Source organism: Balaenoptera borealis, assembly GCF_965194805.1.
Source record: "Balaenoptera borealis genome assembly, chromosome: 11".
NCBI lineage: Eukaryota > Metazoa > Chordata > Mammalia > Artiodactyla > Balaenopteridae > Balaenoptera > Balaenoptera borealis.
Genome location: NC_138868.1, coordinates 1885898 through 1905967, shown reverse-complemented (window position 1 = coordinate 1905967; position 20070 = coordinate 1885898). Strand labels below are relative to the sequence as shown.

General features: G+C 62.6%; 1 protein-coding gene across 5 annotated transcripts in view; it reads right to left on the bottom strand.

The window, feature by feature from the left end:
* KCNQ1 (potassium voltage-gated channel subfamily Q member 1) overlaps positions 1-20070 on the bottom strand; it is a 349026-nt gene that overhangs the window by 292265 nt on the left and 36691 nt on the right. For all 5 annotated transcript variants that reach the window (XM_082342550.1, XM_082342549.1, XM_082342547.1 and 2 more), the window contains exon 2: positions 1048-1138. In XM_082342550.1, the coding sequence (XP_082198676.1) occupies positions 1048-1138 (91 nt within the window). The remainder of the gene's footprint in view (positions 1-1047; positions 1139-20070) is intronic.

The following is a 20070-nucleotide window of genomic DNA, read 5'->3' as shown; positions in this document are numbered from 1 at the left end:
TCTCCCCAGATTCATTCATGAAACACCATCGGATTTTTTCTGGGAGGCAGACAAGCTGATAGTGAAGGTCACTGGGGAGAGCAAACAAACAAGCAAGAATTGCCCCTGAAAGAGAAGAGCTGGGCACAGATATTAACCACATGGTAAAACAGATTTTAGTGCAAACATCAGCAAAGCAGCATGGCCCTGGGAAAGATGCATGGACAAACAGCCGTGGACAGAACAGGGAGATCCCAGAGTAGAGCCGTTGGCATCTGGACATCTGGTTCACAATAAAAATGGCTCCTCAAATTGGGGAGCAAAGACACACTTTGGAGTTAGTGGTGCTGAGAGGGGGCAGATGAGAGGGACAGAGCGAGAGTGAATCTGATCCTCACGCCAGAATGTGCCCACTGCCATCAACAGTTTAAAACCACACGACTAACCCGGACAAGTGCTAGAGGCAGCTGTGGCTGCTTCTCTATAACCTGAGGGGGGAAACTCCTGTGAACCAAAATCCAGAAACATCAAAGGAGAAGTGGAGCCGACGGCATGCAAATAAAACAGGCACTGCCTCAAGGCCACGTTACGAGGACTTGGGGACCCAAGCTTGCAGCCATCAGTTGGCCAGGGCGGGAGGTAACCTGGCCAGAGACTGAGACACCTGCAGGGTCCGAGTACCAGCCAGACCCAGGGCCACAGCGCAGGCCGAGCAGACCACAACCCCGGCTCCTTGTGCCCGTGTCCTCCTGTCCTTCCTTCCTTGCCCAGCTCAGAAGCCCCCTCCTCCAGAAAGCTCTCCCAGACCACCAGGCCCGTGGTCCTCTCATTCTTCGGCCTTCTCAGCCTGACGGTCACATCCTGGCAGGTGAGGGTGCCAGGGTAGGGCGTCCCCACACCTCTAGTCTCCCGGTATCAGGGCGAGCCTGCAGAGCCAGCCAGCAGGGGGGCTCCGGCACAGGGCTGTTCTGTGGGTGGGAGAGGCCAGGAGCAGCTGGCTCCGCCCCCTGGTCCACACGCCGGGGGTGGGGGGGATGAGAGCACAGGGCCCCTCACGCTGCTACGTACCATCCAGAAGAGGGTCCCCGTGGCCAGGGCGACATACTGCTCAATGGTGGACAGCACACTGAAGATGAGGCAGACCAGGACGATGAGGAAGCTGCGGACAGGAGGACACGCGGTCAGCGCCCGCGCCAGGCTGCCCGCCCCTCGCCCCCAGACACGGCCCAGGCCCGGGGAGCAGGCGGGCCCCCTGCCGCCTGAGGGACCAGGCCCTTCCCTCCCCGGCTCTGAGGGCTCCAAGGGCCGCCAGCCCTGACCGCCAGCCGTGAGCAGCGCACAAAGTGCGGCACAGCCAACGGCATGTGACGCCACCCGGCCTCGAAGGGGTGAGCTCCGACCCAGGCTACGGTGCGGTGGGACGGACCTTGGGACCCCACGCCGGGAACCAGACCCTGCCCACCACCTGTCTCTAAGGTGTCCAGGACGGAAATCCACAGAGCAGAGAGCAGCCTGGTGACCGCCGGGGGCCGGAGGGGCCTCCCTTGGGGGAGGGGAACGCCCTGCACGTAGTGGTGACACTGCAGGGCTCTGTGGCCGCCCCGGCAGCACGAGGCTCAGGGGTGGCAGCACAGGCGCCAGGAGGGGGCCGTCTCCTGCACCCGCTAGTGGGGTGTCACCAGAGCCTGCGGTGTCACCAGAGCCTGGGCTCCCGGCCGGGAGGCTCCTCTGACGCCAGCCCTGCGCCTGCTTTCCCCTCCCCATCCCGGGGGCGGGGGTGGGGGGAGGCCAGAGGTGGAGCCCACGGGGCTGAACAAAGGGAAGGTGGCAGCCCCTGCCCCCGGGGCAGCTCCCAGGCTCAGCCCCCCTCCCATCCCCCCCTCCCGCCCCATCCCTGCACAGACGGGCTGCTCTGATCACACCCGAACCAGAAAGGCTTCCTGAAGGCAGACCCTCCGGGCCCTTCCCTCCACATCCCTGGATGAAACCAGGCCAAGCCCCCAGCCTTCCTCCTGCCTGGGAAGAGGACAACTCTAGCGGGGTCATCCGGGGGCTCCAAGCACACGCTCCAGGGGGGTCCTCGCGTGGCCCCAGGGGTGCAGATGTGGAGAAAGCTCTCTGGGCCCGCGACACGGACCCCCTGCCAGCACCCAGGAGCCCTGGCCCTCTCCCCACCGAGATCCTGCTGTCCCCAGTTGCTTTCACTCCATCCCCCCCATCCCCACATGCCTGCCCTGTGCCCACTAGGAAGCCCCCTGCATCTCCCCCCCACCCCAGCCCACCTTCCCTCCCGGCCCCTCAGAGCCCGCTGAGAACAGGCTGCCCGACACAGCCCACTGCCCCCGCCCACACTTCCTGGGGAGACGGGACCCGGGCCGCCCAGATGCTCCTCCCTGCCTGGGGAGCGCACCCCAAGACCCGGCTGCTCTCCCGCAGCTCTCGGGGTTCCCTCTAACAGCTCTGGTCTCCACCTCTCTCCTGGTGCCTCACACGGGCTGGGTCAGCTGGACCCGCAGAGCCGGGTCCCAGCCACCCCTCTGCACCCTGCCCCCTCGTCAGCCTTGTCTCTTGTCCTGACCACAGGGCTGGTCTCCACCCTGGGCCCCAGAGTCCACCCTGCCCGGCCGCTGAGTGAGCCCTCAACATCACCCCCGCATGACACCATGGTGACCCCGACCCCAGCTCCTTCCCAGCATGCCCCCCCCCGCCTGCCTCGGGGCCTCTGCATATGCCGGTGCCCCACCTGCAAGCTCCGCACCCTCACCCGCAGACAGGGGACCCAACACTCACCCCCACGTGCCTCCACCCGTGTCCTTCATGCTCACATATCACCGCCGGGCCTGGGGCCTGTTTGCCCCCTTCTGCGTCGTCCACCCCCAAGACCATGAGGCCCCAGAGGAGGGCTGTGGGGTGCCACCCCCGCTGCACCCCCGGCAGGTACTCAGCCCGCACCTGCTCAGGTGCGCCTCCATCGAGTTCCCAGCTCCCTCCTTCGTCCCTCCCATGCTGGCCCTTCCTCTGCGCCCCGCCCTCCTCTCGGCGGGGTACAGCCCGGCTCACACCAGCCCCCACCAGGACGCTGGACCCGAAGCACAGTCTGAACGCAGCCCCGAGTCCCGCAGTGGCTCCCAGCAGGACCCCGGTAGCCGCAGCCCTCGCCCGGCCTGGGGCCTCCCGTCCCGACACCAGCGCCCCAGGGCCCAAGGCCGCATCAAGCCTCCCGAGTCTGTATACCCGGTGCCACCCCCCAGGACTCTGCATGCCCACCCTCCACTCTGCCCGACTGCGGACCCGCCTGCCGGCTTGGAAGGGTGTCCAGGCCCGCCCAGCCCCCAGGGAAGCCCTTTAACAGATGCAGCCCTGCCTCCCTGCTGGGACCCGAGGGCATCCCTTGTGTGGTGACTGAGACCCTGGGCCCCCACCTCAGGAAGCTTTCGATCTCAGGGGGACACAAGCGAACCCTGGCTGGCAGAGTGAGTGCCCGGCTGGCCCGACTGCCCCTCGGGCACAGAGCTCACCTGCCCCCGGCCCGCACCCTGAAGCCCCGTGAGTCCCGGGGCCGCGCTGCCCGGCTCGGCCGAGAGAAACCAGGGCAGGTGAGGTCCCCAGGGAGGGAGGTGCCCACCCCACCCCTGCCCCCAGGCCCCCTGGGTGTAGAGGCGGCCACACAAAGAAGCCACACTGCCTGCAGCGTGGTCCAGGCTGCTCCTGGGCCTCAGTTCCCCCATCGACACAGCCAGAGCCACAGCCCGCGGCCACTGCCTCTCAGGGCAGTGGACATCTGGGCAGGGACTCAGGGGTCAGTCTTGTGGCTGCCCAGTGTCCCACCTCGTGCCCTCTCCTCCTGAGAAGATGGGCAGAACCCGCCCGCCCATGGCCCGTGGGGATACTTCAACCACTCCCCGTTGGGCCACAGGAAACGGTCCGAGGACAGATGCCACAGTTGCTACATACGGGGAAACCGGGGCTCGGGCTCCACGCTTCCCGAGGGTGAACCTCACGTGGTCAAACCACGGAGGTGACGAGGCCGAGGCCCGGGGGTGGGGGCAGGGAGCACGACACGCGTGGTCTCATCTCTCTCTGACCCGCCCCCCCTCTGAGGGACATTTGCGATGACACCCAGGGTCTGCCAGGTGATCCGGGACAATCCCCCAGATCCAGATCCTTCGCTTAGCCCCACCTGCGAAGCCCCCCTTGCCACACACGGTCACACTCAGATTCCAAGGTCAGGACACCAACATCAGTGCTGACCCGCAGTCCCCACGTCAATAAAACCGGCCTCAGCTCTGAGTCACGTGCCCTGTGCCCCGCGCCACCGTCCCCAAGCCTGCAGCCACCCGCAGCCAGGAAGGTGAGGCCCGGGAGGGGAGGGGGCCGGCGCGGGCCAGGTCTGGACCCAGGTCTTTGGGCCCCGCTGCCCAGGCCTCCCCAGCCTCCACGGCCAGGAAGTGCTCGAAAAGTCCTGAATTCCCTGCTGTTTCCTGTCTCCCAAGGCAGACGAAGCAGGCAGAGCCCAAAGCGGCGCATCGTGGGGGGTGCTGCATGCCGCCGGACGGCGGCTGGCTATGCTCTGGGGCCTAGGAGGCCGCCGCCACTCTGCGACAAGGCCCGTCCCCGTACGCCTCTTGCTGCCAGGGTGGCAACCGACCGTTTATTGTCGCTGTTAGGATGACCTCGGACGGAAAGCAAAGCGAGGGCTCGTTAGAACTGCGTGCCAGGCAGCGGCACAGAGACCCCGGGCGAGGCCCGGGGAGCGTCCTGAATGGGCTGCAGGTACCACGGCTGCCGGGAGACCTCTTCTACGCGCTGTCCTGTGTCTGGCCGTGCTCCGGGGGCCGGGGGAAGGGTGACTGAGCCTTGCCAAGGAGGAAGGTTCTGGCCAGAGCAGCCCTGCCTGGGGCTGTGGACAGGCCTGCAGGGAGAGTAACAGCAGGGCGGGTGCCCTCACCCGGAGCTCCGCTCAGAGGTGCAGGAGCGCCTCCCCGGGGACCCGGCTGCAGACGACTTTCTCCGGAGCTCCGGGGGTTTGGTGTCATTACCCCGACACACTTTGCTAGTTTCAGCCTTGCTGTATTCTGAAGGCTAAACAGCTCTTCGACTATTCGCGTACGTCGCGCTAGTTTCAGGAAGAATCCCTTAACAGAGGTGATTTTTGTACCCTCCAACCTGTCCTGCGTGGGCCCCGGGGCCTCAGCGATGCCAAGATAGGGTCCCTGCCCTTGGGGGGCTCGCAGCAGCCTGAGGCGCCTGACCTCCTGCCTCTGCAGGGCTGGCCACCACCTGTCCGTCCCAGCTCGCCTCCCAAGGCCCCAAAACCCGGCAGCCACAGACCCCCAGGAGCTGGGAGACCGAGGTCCAGGGAAAGAAGGAAACCGCCCTGTTCTCTGCATGGGGCGTGGGGAGCAGGGCTGCGGGGGAGAAGAGGCCCCTCCGGCCCCCAGTGCTGCTCGATCCAACTTCCCAGGAGGGCGTGTGAGTGCCCGAGGGAGGTGGCTGCAGCCAGGGGTGAGGCAGCTCCTGGCCCGAGGACAATGGCCTGCTTGTGCCCTGACGGCTGATCCGCCCCAGGCGCTGCGGCCACCAGACCCCGCCCCGAGGGACGTCCGGAACGTTATCGGACATCATTTCAGGATCTGTGGCAGCAGGTGCCCTGGGAACACAGAAGAATGCAGGAGCCGTGCCAGGGCCGTGGTCCGCGACTCGGCGGGAGGGCGCTCCCGGGAGCAGGAGGGGGGCTGTAGACTGCACCCCCTTCAACCCCCGCAATGGGCTGGGCCGCCCCCAGCACCTGGGACCCGCGGGCTCACCCAGGCCAGTGCCCCGCAGAGGCAGGGGATGGGCCGGACCCTTGGGGAACCTACGTGAGTCTAACCGTGACGGTCTCTCCCGCCCACAGGGAAGCCTCTTTCAACACTGGGACATTTCCCAGTGACACTGAAAATGTGAACAAGAAGCACACACTTCACCTGCAAAGGGAATGTGGCCTGTTCAAGGCGCCCTCAGAACCCAGATGTGAAAGACCTCAGCCTTCGGGCTCCCTGGGCTCTAAGCTGAGATTCCGGGACACTGAAATGCAGCACCGGAACGAGTCAGAGAACGTAAGACGTGCCGTTGTCCGTGTGCTCAATTTATTCAATGTATAGAAATTACGTACTTTGAAAAGTTTTGTTGGTCCAGCACGATTCTGCTCCTATGAGGTGCCTTTGAGAGTCATCAACTCCACAGACACAGAAAATAGGATGCTGGGGGCCAGGGGCTGGGGGAGGGGAAGGGAAGTGAGTGTTTAATGGGGACAGAGTGTGTCAATTTGGGAATATGAAGTTCTGGGGATGAACGGAGCGAGGGTTGCACAGCAATGTGACTGTGCTTAATGCCACTGAGCCGTGCACTTAGAAATGGTTACAGAATAAATTTTATGTCACATGTATCTTCACACAATTTTTTTAAAGTTAAAAAAAAGGAAACTAAGTAAACGACTTTTCTACACAAGCCCTGGACGGCTGCCGGTGTTTGACAAAGGCTATAAATGAGTGAGGTTCAAAAACCCGCCCACCCTGCCCGGACCTTCGGGCCGATAACAAAGGGCTTGTCCAGCGGCCGAAAGCTCAAGGCCGAACTCGGAACGCGTGATTTAACAGATTAGGTGCTGACGTTCAAACCCCAGCCGTATCGGAGGGGCTCCTCTTTGTACAAAAGTCACCCTGAAAGATTCCAAACACCTCCGAACAAACAAGAGGACAGGTACCCCCGCTTGGGCCCCGGGCTGGTGAGCCAGCGCCTGGACATGGACACCCCGGGGCACTGGACCCCCAGGGGGAGGCAACCTCAGGTCCCACCAGGGCTGTCCCCGGGGTTGGGGGCAACACTGCCCAACAGGATGCCAAGACCCCGCGCCCCGCTGGTCCAGCCCACGTGCAGCACTGCTCGGGGTGGGGCTGGGCCGGGCACGTCGCAGCTCACACCTCGGGCCCAGGTGCCGGGCGCTACGCACAAGCTCCCCACCACACCCCGCGTGGAAGGTGTCATATCACCTCCCACCAGGAGACCGAGGCCACGGGCGAGGCGGGTCCCGGCTCCAGGCTGTGGGGCTGCCCCTCCCGCCCATGCTGCCCAGCCCTGAGAGGGCCCTGGATGGTACAGCAAGAGGCAAGGGGACCCCAAGGCTCTGGGACAGCAGGGACACGGCCAGGGCCACAGGGACAGTAAGCCCAGGCCGGCCAGCCCCGGGGCCCCCTGCCCAGCTCCAGCTTCAAGGCAAGGACTGAGCCTCCCCCTTGGGCAGGGGACCCCATTGCCAAGGGCCAGGCCCAGCCCTTCGTGCCAGGGTCCTCCAAGCGGGAACGCCACATCCAAGGCTGAACCATGGGGTGCGGGGGGGCTGTCCTGGGCAGACGGGGTGGGGGGGTAGCGGGACTGGACCTCTTCCAGCTTCTGGGGGCCCCAGGCATCCTGGGCTCATGGCCGCATCCCTCAGTCTCTCTTATGAGGATGCTTGTCACTGGATTTGGGCCCCCTTCCCCCTGGTATCCAGGATCATCCCCCCTCTCAAGACCCTTAACTTATCACCCCTGCCAAGACGCTTTTTCTACGTAAGGTCACGTTCGCAAGTTCCAGGGGGCCTGACATCTTTGGGGGCCATCATTCAGCCTCTATAACATATAAAGGGTTTTAATAAACAAATAAATTACTTAGGATGATGATATCTATTAGTGAATCTTTAGTGAGTTTTCAAAAATCAACATCAGGTATCTGGTAAAAACGTATGTTAGTGTCACAATTTTTAAAACAGTCCAAGATACATTTAGAGTTTCCTGCTCATCTTGCCACTATGTCTGCAAAGACCCTCTTTCCAAATAAGGTCACAGGCTCCGGGGATTAGCACGCAGACGTGTCCTTCCGAGGTCACCACTCGGCACTGCACCATCCAAACCGCATCGCGCCAGGGAGCGAAAGGAGCCGGGAGTGGCAGTCAACCCGGCCCAGGTGAGGCTCGGCCCCCCAGGGACCCCCGCACTTCTCACCCGCGACCACAGCAGCCCCCCACCCCGTCTCCCCACCACGTGCCGGGCAGGGTCCAGGCCAGGCCTCCTGACCAGGGCTTCCATGGGCCGCCCCCCACCCAGCCTCCCCCCGCCCCAACTCCGAACCTTCCACGGGGCTTGTTCAGCGGCACCGAGTCTCATTCCTTTACAAGGTTCACTCGGGCGATGTGATCCCTGTAGCTAGACGGAGGCCTTCCACGGCCTTGTGGGGTTTCAGCTGACACTTCTTCTGAAAGTGAACTGGGCTGGGGACCCCGGAGACACGGGACCTCACACCTCGTGCTCCGGCTGGGCCCTCACATTGTGCCTGTGCACACAGCACCTCTCTACAGGCCAGGCCTCCACTGCCTGGGGGCCACCACCACCGGGGGGCCACCAGGACTGCACCGGAATCTTCAGCCCACACCCCACTGGTCTCCCTGCCCCAGCCTTTCAGTGTCCACTGGGCAGCCGGGGCGATCCTGGGAAAATGCAAATCCCACCAGCCCCCTCCCAAGCTGAGGACTCTCCAATGAAGTCTGAACTCCAAACCCACTTTCCTGGGCTTCCCTGCAGGGGGCCTTCTGATGCCACAGCTGGGCCCTGTGGGCCCTGCCCCACTCTCATCAGACCACTGACCACCTGCTGCCCACTCTTGTCCCCTGATAGAGCGAAGGCTCCCCAGGCAGAGGCCCATCTGCCGATGTCCCCCTTTGAAGGCCCCGTATGGGGCCTGGTACATGAGTGTTTGTTGAATGACTGATTGACATAATGAATGTTTTAGGTTGAACTCAGGAGCTCAGTGGAAAGAATTCTCAGTGCCACCTCCTCCATGTAGGACTCCAGGGTCTATCAAGCAGTGAGATCCTTTCATGCCCTTCTTTTCCTCCTTGCCCTGCCCTGCGACATCCCACCCGCATGGGCTCAGCCAAGGCCCTACGGGGCTTCCAATGGGCCAGGACACCAGGCAGCTCTCCACGTACCCACCCCTCCACCAGACTGCATGCCAACAATGCCAGGCAGAAAGGAGCCTCCCGAGGGTGGGGGGGGGCCTCTGACGTGAGCTGGGAGCAGGCACGGCCACCCCCACTGCCAGGAGTGCACCAGGACGCACGGGGCGAGGGCTCTGAGGGCCGTGGTCCAGCTGCCCGAAGTCGGCCCCAGAGGCAGCAGGGATAGGCTGCCCCAGGAGACGACCAACTCCAAGCTAGCTGGGGGAGACCACGGGGGGACACTGCACCCGTCCGGACCGCCCACGCCGCCAGCCCCTCCCAAGCCTGCAAGGCACCGCTCTCGCGGCCACTCTGCTCAGCGTCTGCGGGGAGGCCACCGGCCGGGCAGCGACCACCAGGGTTCAGCCCGCACCCTCTCCTCGGGGCCTCTCCCCGAAACCCAGGACGACGCAGGTGAGGGCACAGCTTGGGCACAGGGACGGGGTCCCGCTCCCCCGGGAAGGCGTGTGACGGCTCCGCCGAGAGCAGCGCGCCATAAAGACGGGGGGTCTTCCACCCTCGCTCACCCGACGGCCGCGCTCAGGGACCCAGACCTCCCCGCGCAGACAGAAACACGTTCCATCCTGGAGGCCCCGGGGGTGCCTGGGGAGCCCCCTGGCCGAAGGTGCTTCAGGCCCATCTTGGCCGGTCCCCAAAAGCCCCGCTGCACCGCACCCCGAGGTGGCAGTGGCACCCCCGGCACTGGCCACGCATTCCGCTCTGACAGCCCTGCAGGGCGGGCAGTGGGACGGCCCGGGTCCAGCCGAGCTCGGGGGTCACGCAGGCCACCGCCCTGCCCAGCGGCCTGGCTCCTGTCAGAGGGCGCGGGTTGTGGCCACGCTCCCGTCTCATCGCGACGCCCGGCGGCCACTCACGTTCCACGTCCACCTCAGCACAGGGCCCTCGCGTTTCCAGGGGTGGGGAGGTCCCCTTCTGCTGAGGGCCACGCCGGGGGGGCAGCTGGGGGGCAGGCGAGGACAGGCCGTGGCTGAGGGCTCAACCGCATCGCCCTAAGCGGTCATTTCAAAGCCTTTTCAGGGCACTGGAGGGGCGGCTGCGGGGGTCTGGGGGAGGGGGGTGCCGTGTGCGCACACATGTGCGATTCCACAGGGGCCTGTTACACAATCAGAAACACAACAGCCGTATCCGAGCATCAGGCTGCGGGCGACGGAACTTGGAACGTCCAGCCCCGCGGGCACTTTTCGGCGTCCGTCCGCCAGACGGCAGGGGCAGAGCCACCTGCAGATCTGGGACCCCATCCTCCTTCCCGAGGAGCCCCGGCGGGCCCGGGCCTCGGAGGGGCAGGAGGGCGGGGACGAGCTGAGTAAAAGCCCACCGCCTCCCGTCCACTTGATCTTCACGAGAAGCCCCAGAGGCGGGCCTGTCCCTCATCAGAGGAGAAAGAGGGCACGTGACTGCCCCGAGCCAGAGCCGCAAACAGCGGCGGGGAAAGGGACGCCAGGGCTGCCCGACTCCGGTGCAGGCTCCTTCCACCAGGCTGCCCCTCACGCCTCCAGGAAATCGGGGTCCACCCGAGCAGCAGGGCCTGGCCTCCCACCCACCACCCCTGAGGGGCCGCCCCGGCCCAGCGGTGGGAGGACAGGCCCCAGGCGGGCTTGGCTAGGAGGGCTGGGGGATGTCCCGGCTCTCGGGGTCCCAGCACTGGACGGCAGGCCCACCTGAGGCAGGGCCGCCTGGCAGAGAGGACGAGCCCATCCAGGGCCCAGGGCTGGGGGGTGGCTCTGACCCGCACAGTGTCGCCTACGCTAAGCCTGGCTGCCCGGCCCGGCCCGGCCGCGATAAGCACCCCCTCGGAGGGTATATTTAGAAGGTGCCAGAGAACAAACTGAAGTGACCCCACGGACAGGGGCCTTATCTGTCCCAGGACACACGTCGTCTTCCCCGTGAAAGAGGCCCGTTCCGGGTGGGGGGAGGAGCCCAGCAGGCCCTCCCAGTGGGCAGCGCGGGCAGCTGGACGTACCTGTGCCCACTGGCTCTACCCCGGACACGGCCTGTGTCTCGGGGAGATCCTCGGCCTGGGCGCGGCCGGGCCCTGCAGGTCTCTCCTGGGACGGGATGGGATGGGATGGGATGGGATGGGATGGGTGGGGGCAGCCTCCCCTCTGGGGTGAGACGGGGCAACAGGTACCCATCAGTGCCCGAGGGGGTGGGCGTCTCGGGCTCATCCCTGCTGGAAAAGTCCCTCCTCCTGTCTAGCCTAAGTCTTTCTTGCTGCAGTTTGGCTTGATCTGCAGCTGAAGGAAACCTCCCAACTCCACGGTGGAGGCTTCGGCCTGACTCAAGGGGTCCCTGGAAACTGAGCAGCTGTGTGACCTGAGCCTTGGTTTCCCCACTGGGAAGTGGGGATGCGTCGAGGGTGCCAAGAGCCTGCCTCTGCTCCACTAGGGAGACAGAAGCAGCCCCGGAGTCTGGGGCTGGGACCTCAGGGACTCAGCAGCATGCCACCCAGCCCTACGACTGGTCTAAGAACCACCACCAGTGCGAGCCTGCAGGAGAGGGAGGCCTCCCCAGCTGCTACTGAGGGGCCTGGGGGCCGGCCACCTCTCATCAGGGAGCCGAGGCAGGTGTGGGGTTGACCCTGACGCACACTCTCCACAGGCCCAGGGACATCACAGGCCTGAAGTGGGCAGGTGGGGGCTTCCGGCTGGGCACCCCTTTCTCTCCCAACCCCTCCTCTCTCTCCCACTCCCCTTGGAAGGGGCAAGCAGGGAGGGCTTCTCAGGGGCAGGGGCCTGACCCAGGCAGAGGGAATAGCATGTGCAAAGCCCAGAGGAGAGGAGAGAACATAGCCACGTGGACCCTGCAAAGAATTCAGGCAAGAGGCGGCACAGACAGGCAGGGAAGCAGCAGCCCCCGACTCGGAGTGACGGAGGAGGTCCCCCTACGTCCGCTGTCTCTTGCAACGCAGATACCAATGTCTGTGGAGCCCAGAACTCGGCAGGGGAACCTCAGTCCCAGGAGAGGTCTCCATGCCCGGGGAGAGGGTTCCCAGATCCTCAGGGCTCCGTGACTTCGAGGGGCCGCCCAGCACATCGAGGGGAGGGTGGGGGAACACGTGCCCCTCACTGCCGATTCCTATCCGCAGCCAAAACTCCTGCCCCACCTTAGAGGGACCTCACCTCCCACCTGGGCCTTGACGTCTGGGAACCTTTCTGGGCCGGGGTCTCCCACCTGACACTCGGACACCAGAGGCAGCCAAGAAGGGTGTTTAGACGTGGTGAACACCTACAGGCAGGAGACTGAGTGACCCTGGTCTCCTTCCCTGATGCAGGGGCCTTGTCCATCAGGGGAAGGCCCCAGGAGCAGACACTGGGGTTTCCCCAAAGAGAAGAAGGAATTCTGCTTCGAGACTCCAACACAGAGACCCTGCCTGAGTTTCCAGCCGTCGGCCTGCCCTTGGATTTGGAATTTGCCGGCTCCCAAAATCAATTCCTTAAAATAAGGACTCTGTGTGTGTGTGTGTGTGTGTGTGTGTGTGTGGTTACATGCAGGCACACGCAGACACATGATTCTGTTTCTTGGAGAACCCCCATTAATAGGATGAGTTAGGTATTAAGATGCCCATTTCCCAGGTGGGGAAATGGAGGCTCAAAAATGCCAAGAATCCCTCTCAAATCCAGCTCGTTCTGGTCCTGCCTGATTGTAAACACCTAGGATTTCCCCAGAGAAGCAAGGCCAGTGCAGGGGTGGGCAGCCTGGGAGAGCTGTCCCCCCCAGGGACATGTGCCCTGTGCCCACCCGGCCTGGGCTTTGTCCCGCGCTGAAAGCACTCAGCATGGGGTCTGGGTGAGAAGCCCAGCTGCCCTTGCTTTTCCGCAGAGGAAGAAACTGAGGCCAGAGAGGGTGGGCCGGCCCAGACCACACGACAAGGTCACCGTAAAGTCTGTCCTCAGGGCCAAGACCACCACCCAGACCCACAGAGGCAGGTTCGCTGGCCAAAACGAGACATTCCTCCTCCTTCCCTAGCCCCGGACCCAACAGTTTGGAGGCGGGGGCCCTTCTGAGAAGCCAGAAAGCCGACGTGGGCAGCCCCAGCCCGAGGCAGAACCCACTTGACCCCCACCCTGGGTCCAGCCCGACCTGCCAAGGCTGCCCACCCAGGAGACAGGGGCCCCCGGGCTGACCTCAGCTCACCCACACCCACACCCAGCCCCCAGGGTAGCTGCAGGTGTGGTCCCCGACCCCCCTCCCAGCCCCCGGGCCCCTAAGCCCAGAAGGTCAGTGCCTGGGGGAGGTGGAGAGACAGCAGGTCCGCACGCCGGGCACCGCTGGCTCCGTGCAGGGCCCGAGCGCTGGCACGAGGCCCAGGCCAGAGGTACGCCCCGCCCCAGAGTCGACCTGTGCTGTGAGGCCAAGAAGCGGCTGCCCTGTCTCCCTGCAGCCCACGGGCCAAGGTTCCTGGATGTAGATGCCAGCTTCTCGGGGCCCCCGGGCAGCCCAGGCCGGGAAGGGGTCTGGCTTCAAGCTCCCTCCGGGGCGATCCGGGCCACGCCTCCTTCCCCACGGAGCGGCCTCCTTCTCCCAAGGCCCCCGAACTGGGATGCAGGGGCCACGGGGGCCTGTCCTCCACCCGCAGAGCAAGAAAGGCTCGTTGTCCTCGCCCGTCACCCGGGGCCAGGAGAGCCCTCTGCTGACAAACAAGAACTCTGGGACGGGGACAGCCCGCGGGTAGAGGGACCTGCCAATGCACACAGCCCCGGGCAGGCCTCCTGAAGGGGGCCCTTCACCCCGGCCTTTGTGGTCGGCTTTGCTGTCGATGGGAAGGTCTTGGGATCGGGGCCGGGGCCAGGGCCTCTGCCAGCCTTCTGCTACAGTCCCGAGGCGTCCCAACGAAGAGGGGCAGGACGGGAGAGGGCGGCCCCGGGTGGCCCCCAGCGTGGCCAGGCCTCAGGCCTAAGGTGGCGGCAGCCCCACTCGGGGCCGCAAGAGAGACACTCGTCAGGCGGGGCTACACACCAGCTCTCGCTACGGAACATCCCCAGGAGGCGGGGGGTCTGGGGGAGCAGGCTGGGACGTGGTGGGGTGCAGGCGAGGCAAGGACGTCAGAGGCGGCGGGAGGTAAACATGGTCCCTCTGACTGCCCCTCATGGGGACACCACTTCTCCGACGCTGACCCCCAAATCCAGCCCCAACCCCTCTCTGCTGTGCTGCTGACACCCTCCGAGGGGCCAAGCAGGCTGCACCCACACAGAGCCCCTGCTACCTGCCTGCCCAGCACCTCCACACCACGCCCGGGCATGGTCAGTCCCCAAGGACCGCAGGGTCCCCTGACCAGAGGCCACTGCTGCGAGCCAACCTGACCACCCCCATACGGAGGCCCCGGCCCGCCCCACTGCCGGGACACCGCCCCGGGAGCCGCAAGCTTGCTGTTCAGACAGCTCCGACCTGCGTAAAGCCCATCCCCACGCACCCCTGCCCTCAGCTCGGCCATCAGCTCTACCAGTGACCCGTGGTGGCAGCAGCGGGGGCAGGGGCTTAGAGAGGCCAAGGCAGGGGTTGGGGCAGAGGAGGATGATAAGCCCTGAGCGGAGGTCTGGAGCCTCCCACCCAGGCTCAGGACAACATGCCCAGACGCAGCCTGCAGGAACCCGGGGACCGAGAGCACTCAGGCCCTCGGCACGGGCGGAGGCTGGCTGGGCAGGTGGCCCTGTGGCCGACTCCCAGGCTGGTGCCAACGCCTTGAGCTGCCCCTAGATGCGCCCGCAGGGTCCCAGGAGCAGGGGCCCGATGCCGGCCATGCTGGGGGCGTGTGGACACGGTGAGGGGGCTGGGCCACCGTCGTAGGTGTGACGGAGGGAGGGTGCCCGGCACGTGGCAGGTGCCTGACACTGGGCCACCCATCGCCGTCCTGGGACACGACGCAGATCTTGCCCTGGGACATGACCTGTGGCTTCTGAAGGGCCTGCCCCTCCGGAAAACGGCCTGTTTCCTCTTTCTCCAGCGGGCCTGAGACCAACATCCCCACTTCCTCCATGCTTCCTCCTCACCCCGTGTCCGCACCCCACTCTGACCTGTGAACACACACTCCGGGCTCTGACACGTGCGTGAGGAAGGGGGCCCTGGTGGACGTGGCCCGGGCCCCCAAGCGGTCGAGGTGCCCCCTGCCCCCTTGCAGCCGAGCCCGCCCTCCTGCATCCAGGTTCCCGGGCTGGACTTCCGCCCAGGCCGCCCGGAACCAGGCCCAGCCTGCACCAAAGCCGGGAGCCGCTCTAGGGCGTGGAGGGGGGAAGCAGCTAGCTGTGCGGCAGGGCCGGCGGGGTCCCTGGCGCTCCTCCTTCGCCGCCTCCCGTGGATTACTCAACGCCGGATGCAATGAGCGGGTTTACTTTGGCCTCAGCCTCCATCCCGGATGGCAGCCTGGCCTCTGCTGCAGAGGGAGGTTGGAGCCTCCGCCCAGCACGGCCGGCCGAGGGCGGGGGGCTCAAAGATGCGCTTGGTCACCCATCATGGGGGAAGGGTTCCTAGGCCAAGGAGCGACCAGGACTCGGCTAAACCAGGTCCCCACCGACCCAGAGGCCAGCCAAGAAGGTCCTGGGCCTGGGAAGGCCACGCAGGCCTGGAGGAGGTGTAGAAGTGAGAACAAGTTGCTGCCACGCGGCACCCCAGCAAGCCCTCTAGTGGTGCCCCAGGCGCTCCGGATAAAAGCACACTCCCCACCCGGCCTGCCTGCGAGGCCCGGGGGTCCACCCCTCGCCCCACCCCCAGATGGGGCGAAAGCACCTGCTCTGTGCCTGGCACCTTGGTGGACTCCAGGGACGAGGCAGACACAGGGAAAAAGAGATAATAAACCAGAAACCAAATAAGCAAAATAACAGACAGTGACAGCAGCCCCTGGGAAACAGAGAGGGGTTGTCACAGTGAGTGACGGGAGGGAGGGAGGGAGGGAGGGAGGCTGCTCCAGGTGGTGACACGGAGGTGAGGGCTGAGGACGGATAGTCCAGGCCGAGGCAAGTGCAAAGGCCCTGAGGCAGGGTGGGCAGGCTTGAGGCCAGGGTGGCAGGAGCAGGGTGAAGGGCCGGGAGCACTGCCAGCAAGGAGGTCAGAGGAAGGCCATGCCCAGGAGCACCTTGTGGGCACAGGAGAGGCCTCTAGGCCCGCCAGGCCTCCCAGCACCAGCAGACGCAGGCTCTGGGCTGGGATCTGAGCGCCTGGCCTGGGCCCCAGAGACCCTGAGTGGGAGGAAGGGCAGGGACATCAGAGGTGCTCTCCTTTCACACACCCTAACCAGGGGGGCCAGAGCCTCCGAACACCAGGACACCAGAGTCGGGCTGCGTCCCAATGGAAAGGAGACATCAGCAGTGAGTCCGTCCCAGCCCTCGCTCATCACGCCCAGGGCATGACCCCACACGGCTGCCCCACGCCAGCCCTGCGGGCCCGCTGCCCACACCTGCCGGCCCCAGCGGCCCAGCCAGCGGTCAGTGAGCCCCTGCCCCGAGAGCCCCTCTTTTCTTTCTCGGTCTGGCCCCAACCCACAGAGGCCCTGACCAAGGAGGGAACAAAGCAAAGGAAAGGGAGAACCAGCCCAGGACATGCTGCGCAGACACAGGGACCGGAAATGCCAACACCAGGTCGACACCTCTGCACGGCCGTCTGGGAGCCGCCCGAGGACATGGCCCACAGCTGCCGCTTCCTGCCGGCCGCCCAGAATAGCTGGCACATCCTCCGCAATCCACCCAGACCCCCACCCCCCAGCCCACCCTGCCTCCCCTCACCCTGCCTGTGACTGAGACCCCTCCCCAGGACACTGAGCGCCCCCCCACGCAGCACGGACCAGCCTTCTGGAAGCCAGTCATTCACGAGAGCAAAGAGCCCCTGCAGGTCTTGGGCGGAGGACAGTGTTCGCCAGGCAAGGGCGTCCCGGGAGCAGAGATGCAGAACTTGGAGACAGAGGGAAGCAATGATTGACACCAAGGGAAAAGGCTCTGGGATCCCACCAGCCTTCCCCCAAAGCCTGAAGCCACCCCCTCATGAAATAGTACCATACGATATTAAGAACTGAAATTCTCTGTCTCATGAAATAGCAGATAAAAACCTTTAGATAGATGCTTTGCCTCCCAATCTGCGCTGCCCACTGCACTTGTCATACAAACACAGCCCTTCCCCAGTGTGGGGCAGGTGTTACAGTGATTTAGAAACTTCTATTTCACCATGAGCAACCCCCTCCTCCAGGAAGCCTTCCTGGATTGCTCGGTCAAGCCCCCCCCCCCCCCCCCGCTACACACACCACACACGCTTTCCTGGTGTTGTGCACCTCCCTCTACAGACCTCGTCCCAGCTGGAGCTTTGCCTTTTTGGTTTGTATGAGTCTGCAGCTGAAAGTCCACTAGGGCAGCTCTGGCACAATGCCCGGGTGTATGGGGCACACTGGTGTGGAGGAAGCATGAATTAAACAGCGTTAGTGCCGTGCAGCCCGGTGTGAGCCCAAAAGAAAAGACACCTTTCTTCTTAAAAATCTTAATTTGACAGCCCCTCCCCACCATCCCTCAGGCCAGGGAGCTTCTATCATACAAGCCAGTGGTCACTGCTGTCACTGAAGGTCCCCTGGGGGTCCCAGGGGTGGCGGGGCAGGGGTAGAGCTCAGAAGGGCTGTGTCGCAAGGTCGCCGGCTCCCCCAACAGAAGAGCTGTGTCATCCACATCTTCCATGCTCCGCGAAGCCCACCACCAGCCTCCCGAGGCTTGTCCTCGGGCTCTGGGGGAACCCCCAACCCCTGTGGGTGTCATCACCCCCACCTGACACCCGGGACGCTTGTGTCAGGTCCCTCAACCATCCTGATGCTTCTGGCAAGGATGCAGCATTAGGGTGGCTCCCAGCGGTTCAGCCAGGCCTCCAGGCCCCCGCAAAGGCCGGTTCTGAGACCCTTCAGGACCACTGGACACTTCACTCGGGCCCCCTGCACCCCCTCCCCTTGGCACCAGGTCACCTGCCCTCAGCCTCCCGCTGGGTGGTCCCCTGCCACGCCCCCGTCCTCTTCCCCTCTCCACCCCACTCCCTCCTGGGAGAGCCCAGGCCCCTGCTCTCATTTCGCCCAAACACCGATGCCCCCCAGACCTGTGACCCCAGCCTGGGCTTCCCCTGAGCTCCCACTGGCTTCACGATGCCTCGCCGGGCAAACCCCTGCAACATGACGCGTCCCACACCAGGCTGCTTATCCCCGCCGACCCCAGAACCCTCCCATCTCAGAAGCTATGTTCCCTGGGTGCTGAGGCAAACGCCTTAGGGTCCTGCCCCCTCTTTCGTTCCTGCACACCCACCATCCACTCCACCCTCAAACCCTCTCATCCGCAGGCCCCTCACTTCTCACCCTCACTCCAGCGCCCCTGGGGCAAGCCTCCCCCACCCACGGCCCCTCCCAGCAGCAGCCTCTGGCCTCCCTGCCCCCAGTCCCCTCCCACTCTGAGGTCAGAGGGCGCTGGTGAGCAGTCTGGTCGTCTAAGGAAGGGGCCCTGGGCAGCCGTCAGGAAAGACAGGGCCTTAGATCACACACACACAGTAGATCCCACGTGGACGCAAAAATCGGAGCCCCAAACATCTAGAAGAAAACACGGTCGATTCCTCTTTCACCTCAGTGTAGGGAAAGGTTCTCAATCAGGACTCACAATCCAGAGACAACAGAATAAAAGACTGATAAATTTGATTACATCAACAAAGAAATTTTTTTCATAACAAAAAGTACCATAAATACATTCAAAAGACAAATGACCAGCGCAGAGAAAATGTTCACAACATAAACCCCAGACAAAGAACTAACATTCCTTGAATATAAATGACTTAAAATTTGAGGGATCAAGGGCAAAACACTCAATAGAATAACATGGAAAATACACGAATGGACAACTGACAAATACGTGTACACATGCACGTATACATGACCTTCAGACATGTGAAAAATGCCCAAATGCAGTTCCAGAAATGCTGTCAGGCTGGCAAAAAAATGAAATAGTGTGATAACACAGTTGGAGAAGTTGCAAGGGAAGCAGCTCACTCATACATTGCTGGGGGTGCACATGGCAAAAGCCTTCTGGAAGGAAATTTGGTCATGCCTAACAAAACTACATACTTATCCTTCAACCCAGCAGTTCCATTTCTAGGAATCTACCCTAAAGACACACCTCCGACAATACAAAAACACAAATATACAAGGCTATTCATTGCAACATTGTTTGTAATTGCAAAATATCGGAAATAATCTAAATGCCCATAAATAAACTATGGTGCATCCACACAGCGAAGTACCAGGCAGCTGTGAAAAAATGTGGAAAATCTTGATGAACTGATATGGAGTGAATTCCAGGATGTACAGGTAGGTGAGAAAAGCAAACATGAAAGAGCACCTATAGTCTTTTCAACAAATGGTCCTGGGAAAACTGGATCTCCACATGCAAAAGAATGAAGTTGGACCCTTAACTTTATACCATATACAAAAATTAACTCACAATGCATTAAAGACCTATACATAAGACCTAAAACTGTAAGTAAAACTCCTAGAAGATACGGGGGGAAGGTTCATGGCATTGGATTTGGCAATGATTTTTTTAGCTAGGACACCAAAAGTACAGGAACAAAAGAAAAGACAGATCAATTGGACTTCATGAAAATTAAGATTTCTACACAGCAAAGGACACAATCAACAAAGTGAAAACACAACCCATAGAATGGGAGAGAGTATTTACAAATCATATATCCAGAATATGTACAGAACTACTACAGCTCAACAATGTCATCTAAAACCCAATTAAACGGCAAAACCCAACTACAGGCAGACCTTATTTCATTGTACTTTGCCTTATGCTTTGCAAATATTATGGGTTTTTTAACAAATTGAAGGATTGTGGAAAGCCTGTGTCAAGTGAGTCTATAAGTGCCATTTTTTTCAACAGCATTTGCTCACTTTGTGTCTCTGTGTCACATTTTGGTAATTCTTGCAATATTTCAAACCCTCCCCCAGCAAAAAGATTATGACTTGCTAAAGGTTCAGATGATGGTTAGCATTTTTTAGCAATAAAGCATTTTTTATTTAAGGTATGCATATTTTTATACATAATGCTATTGCACAC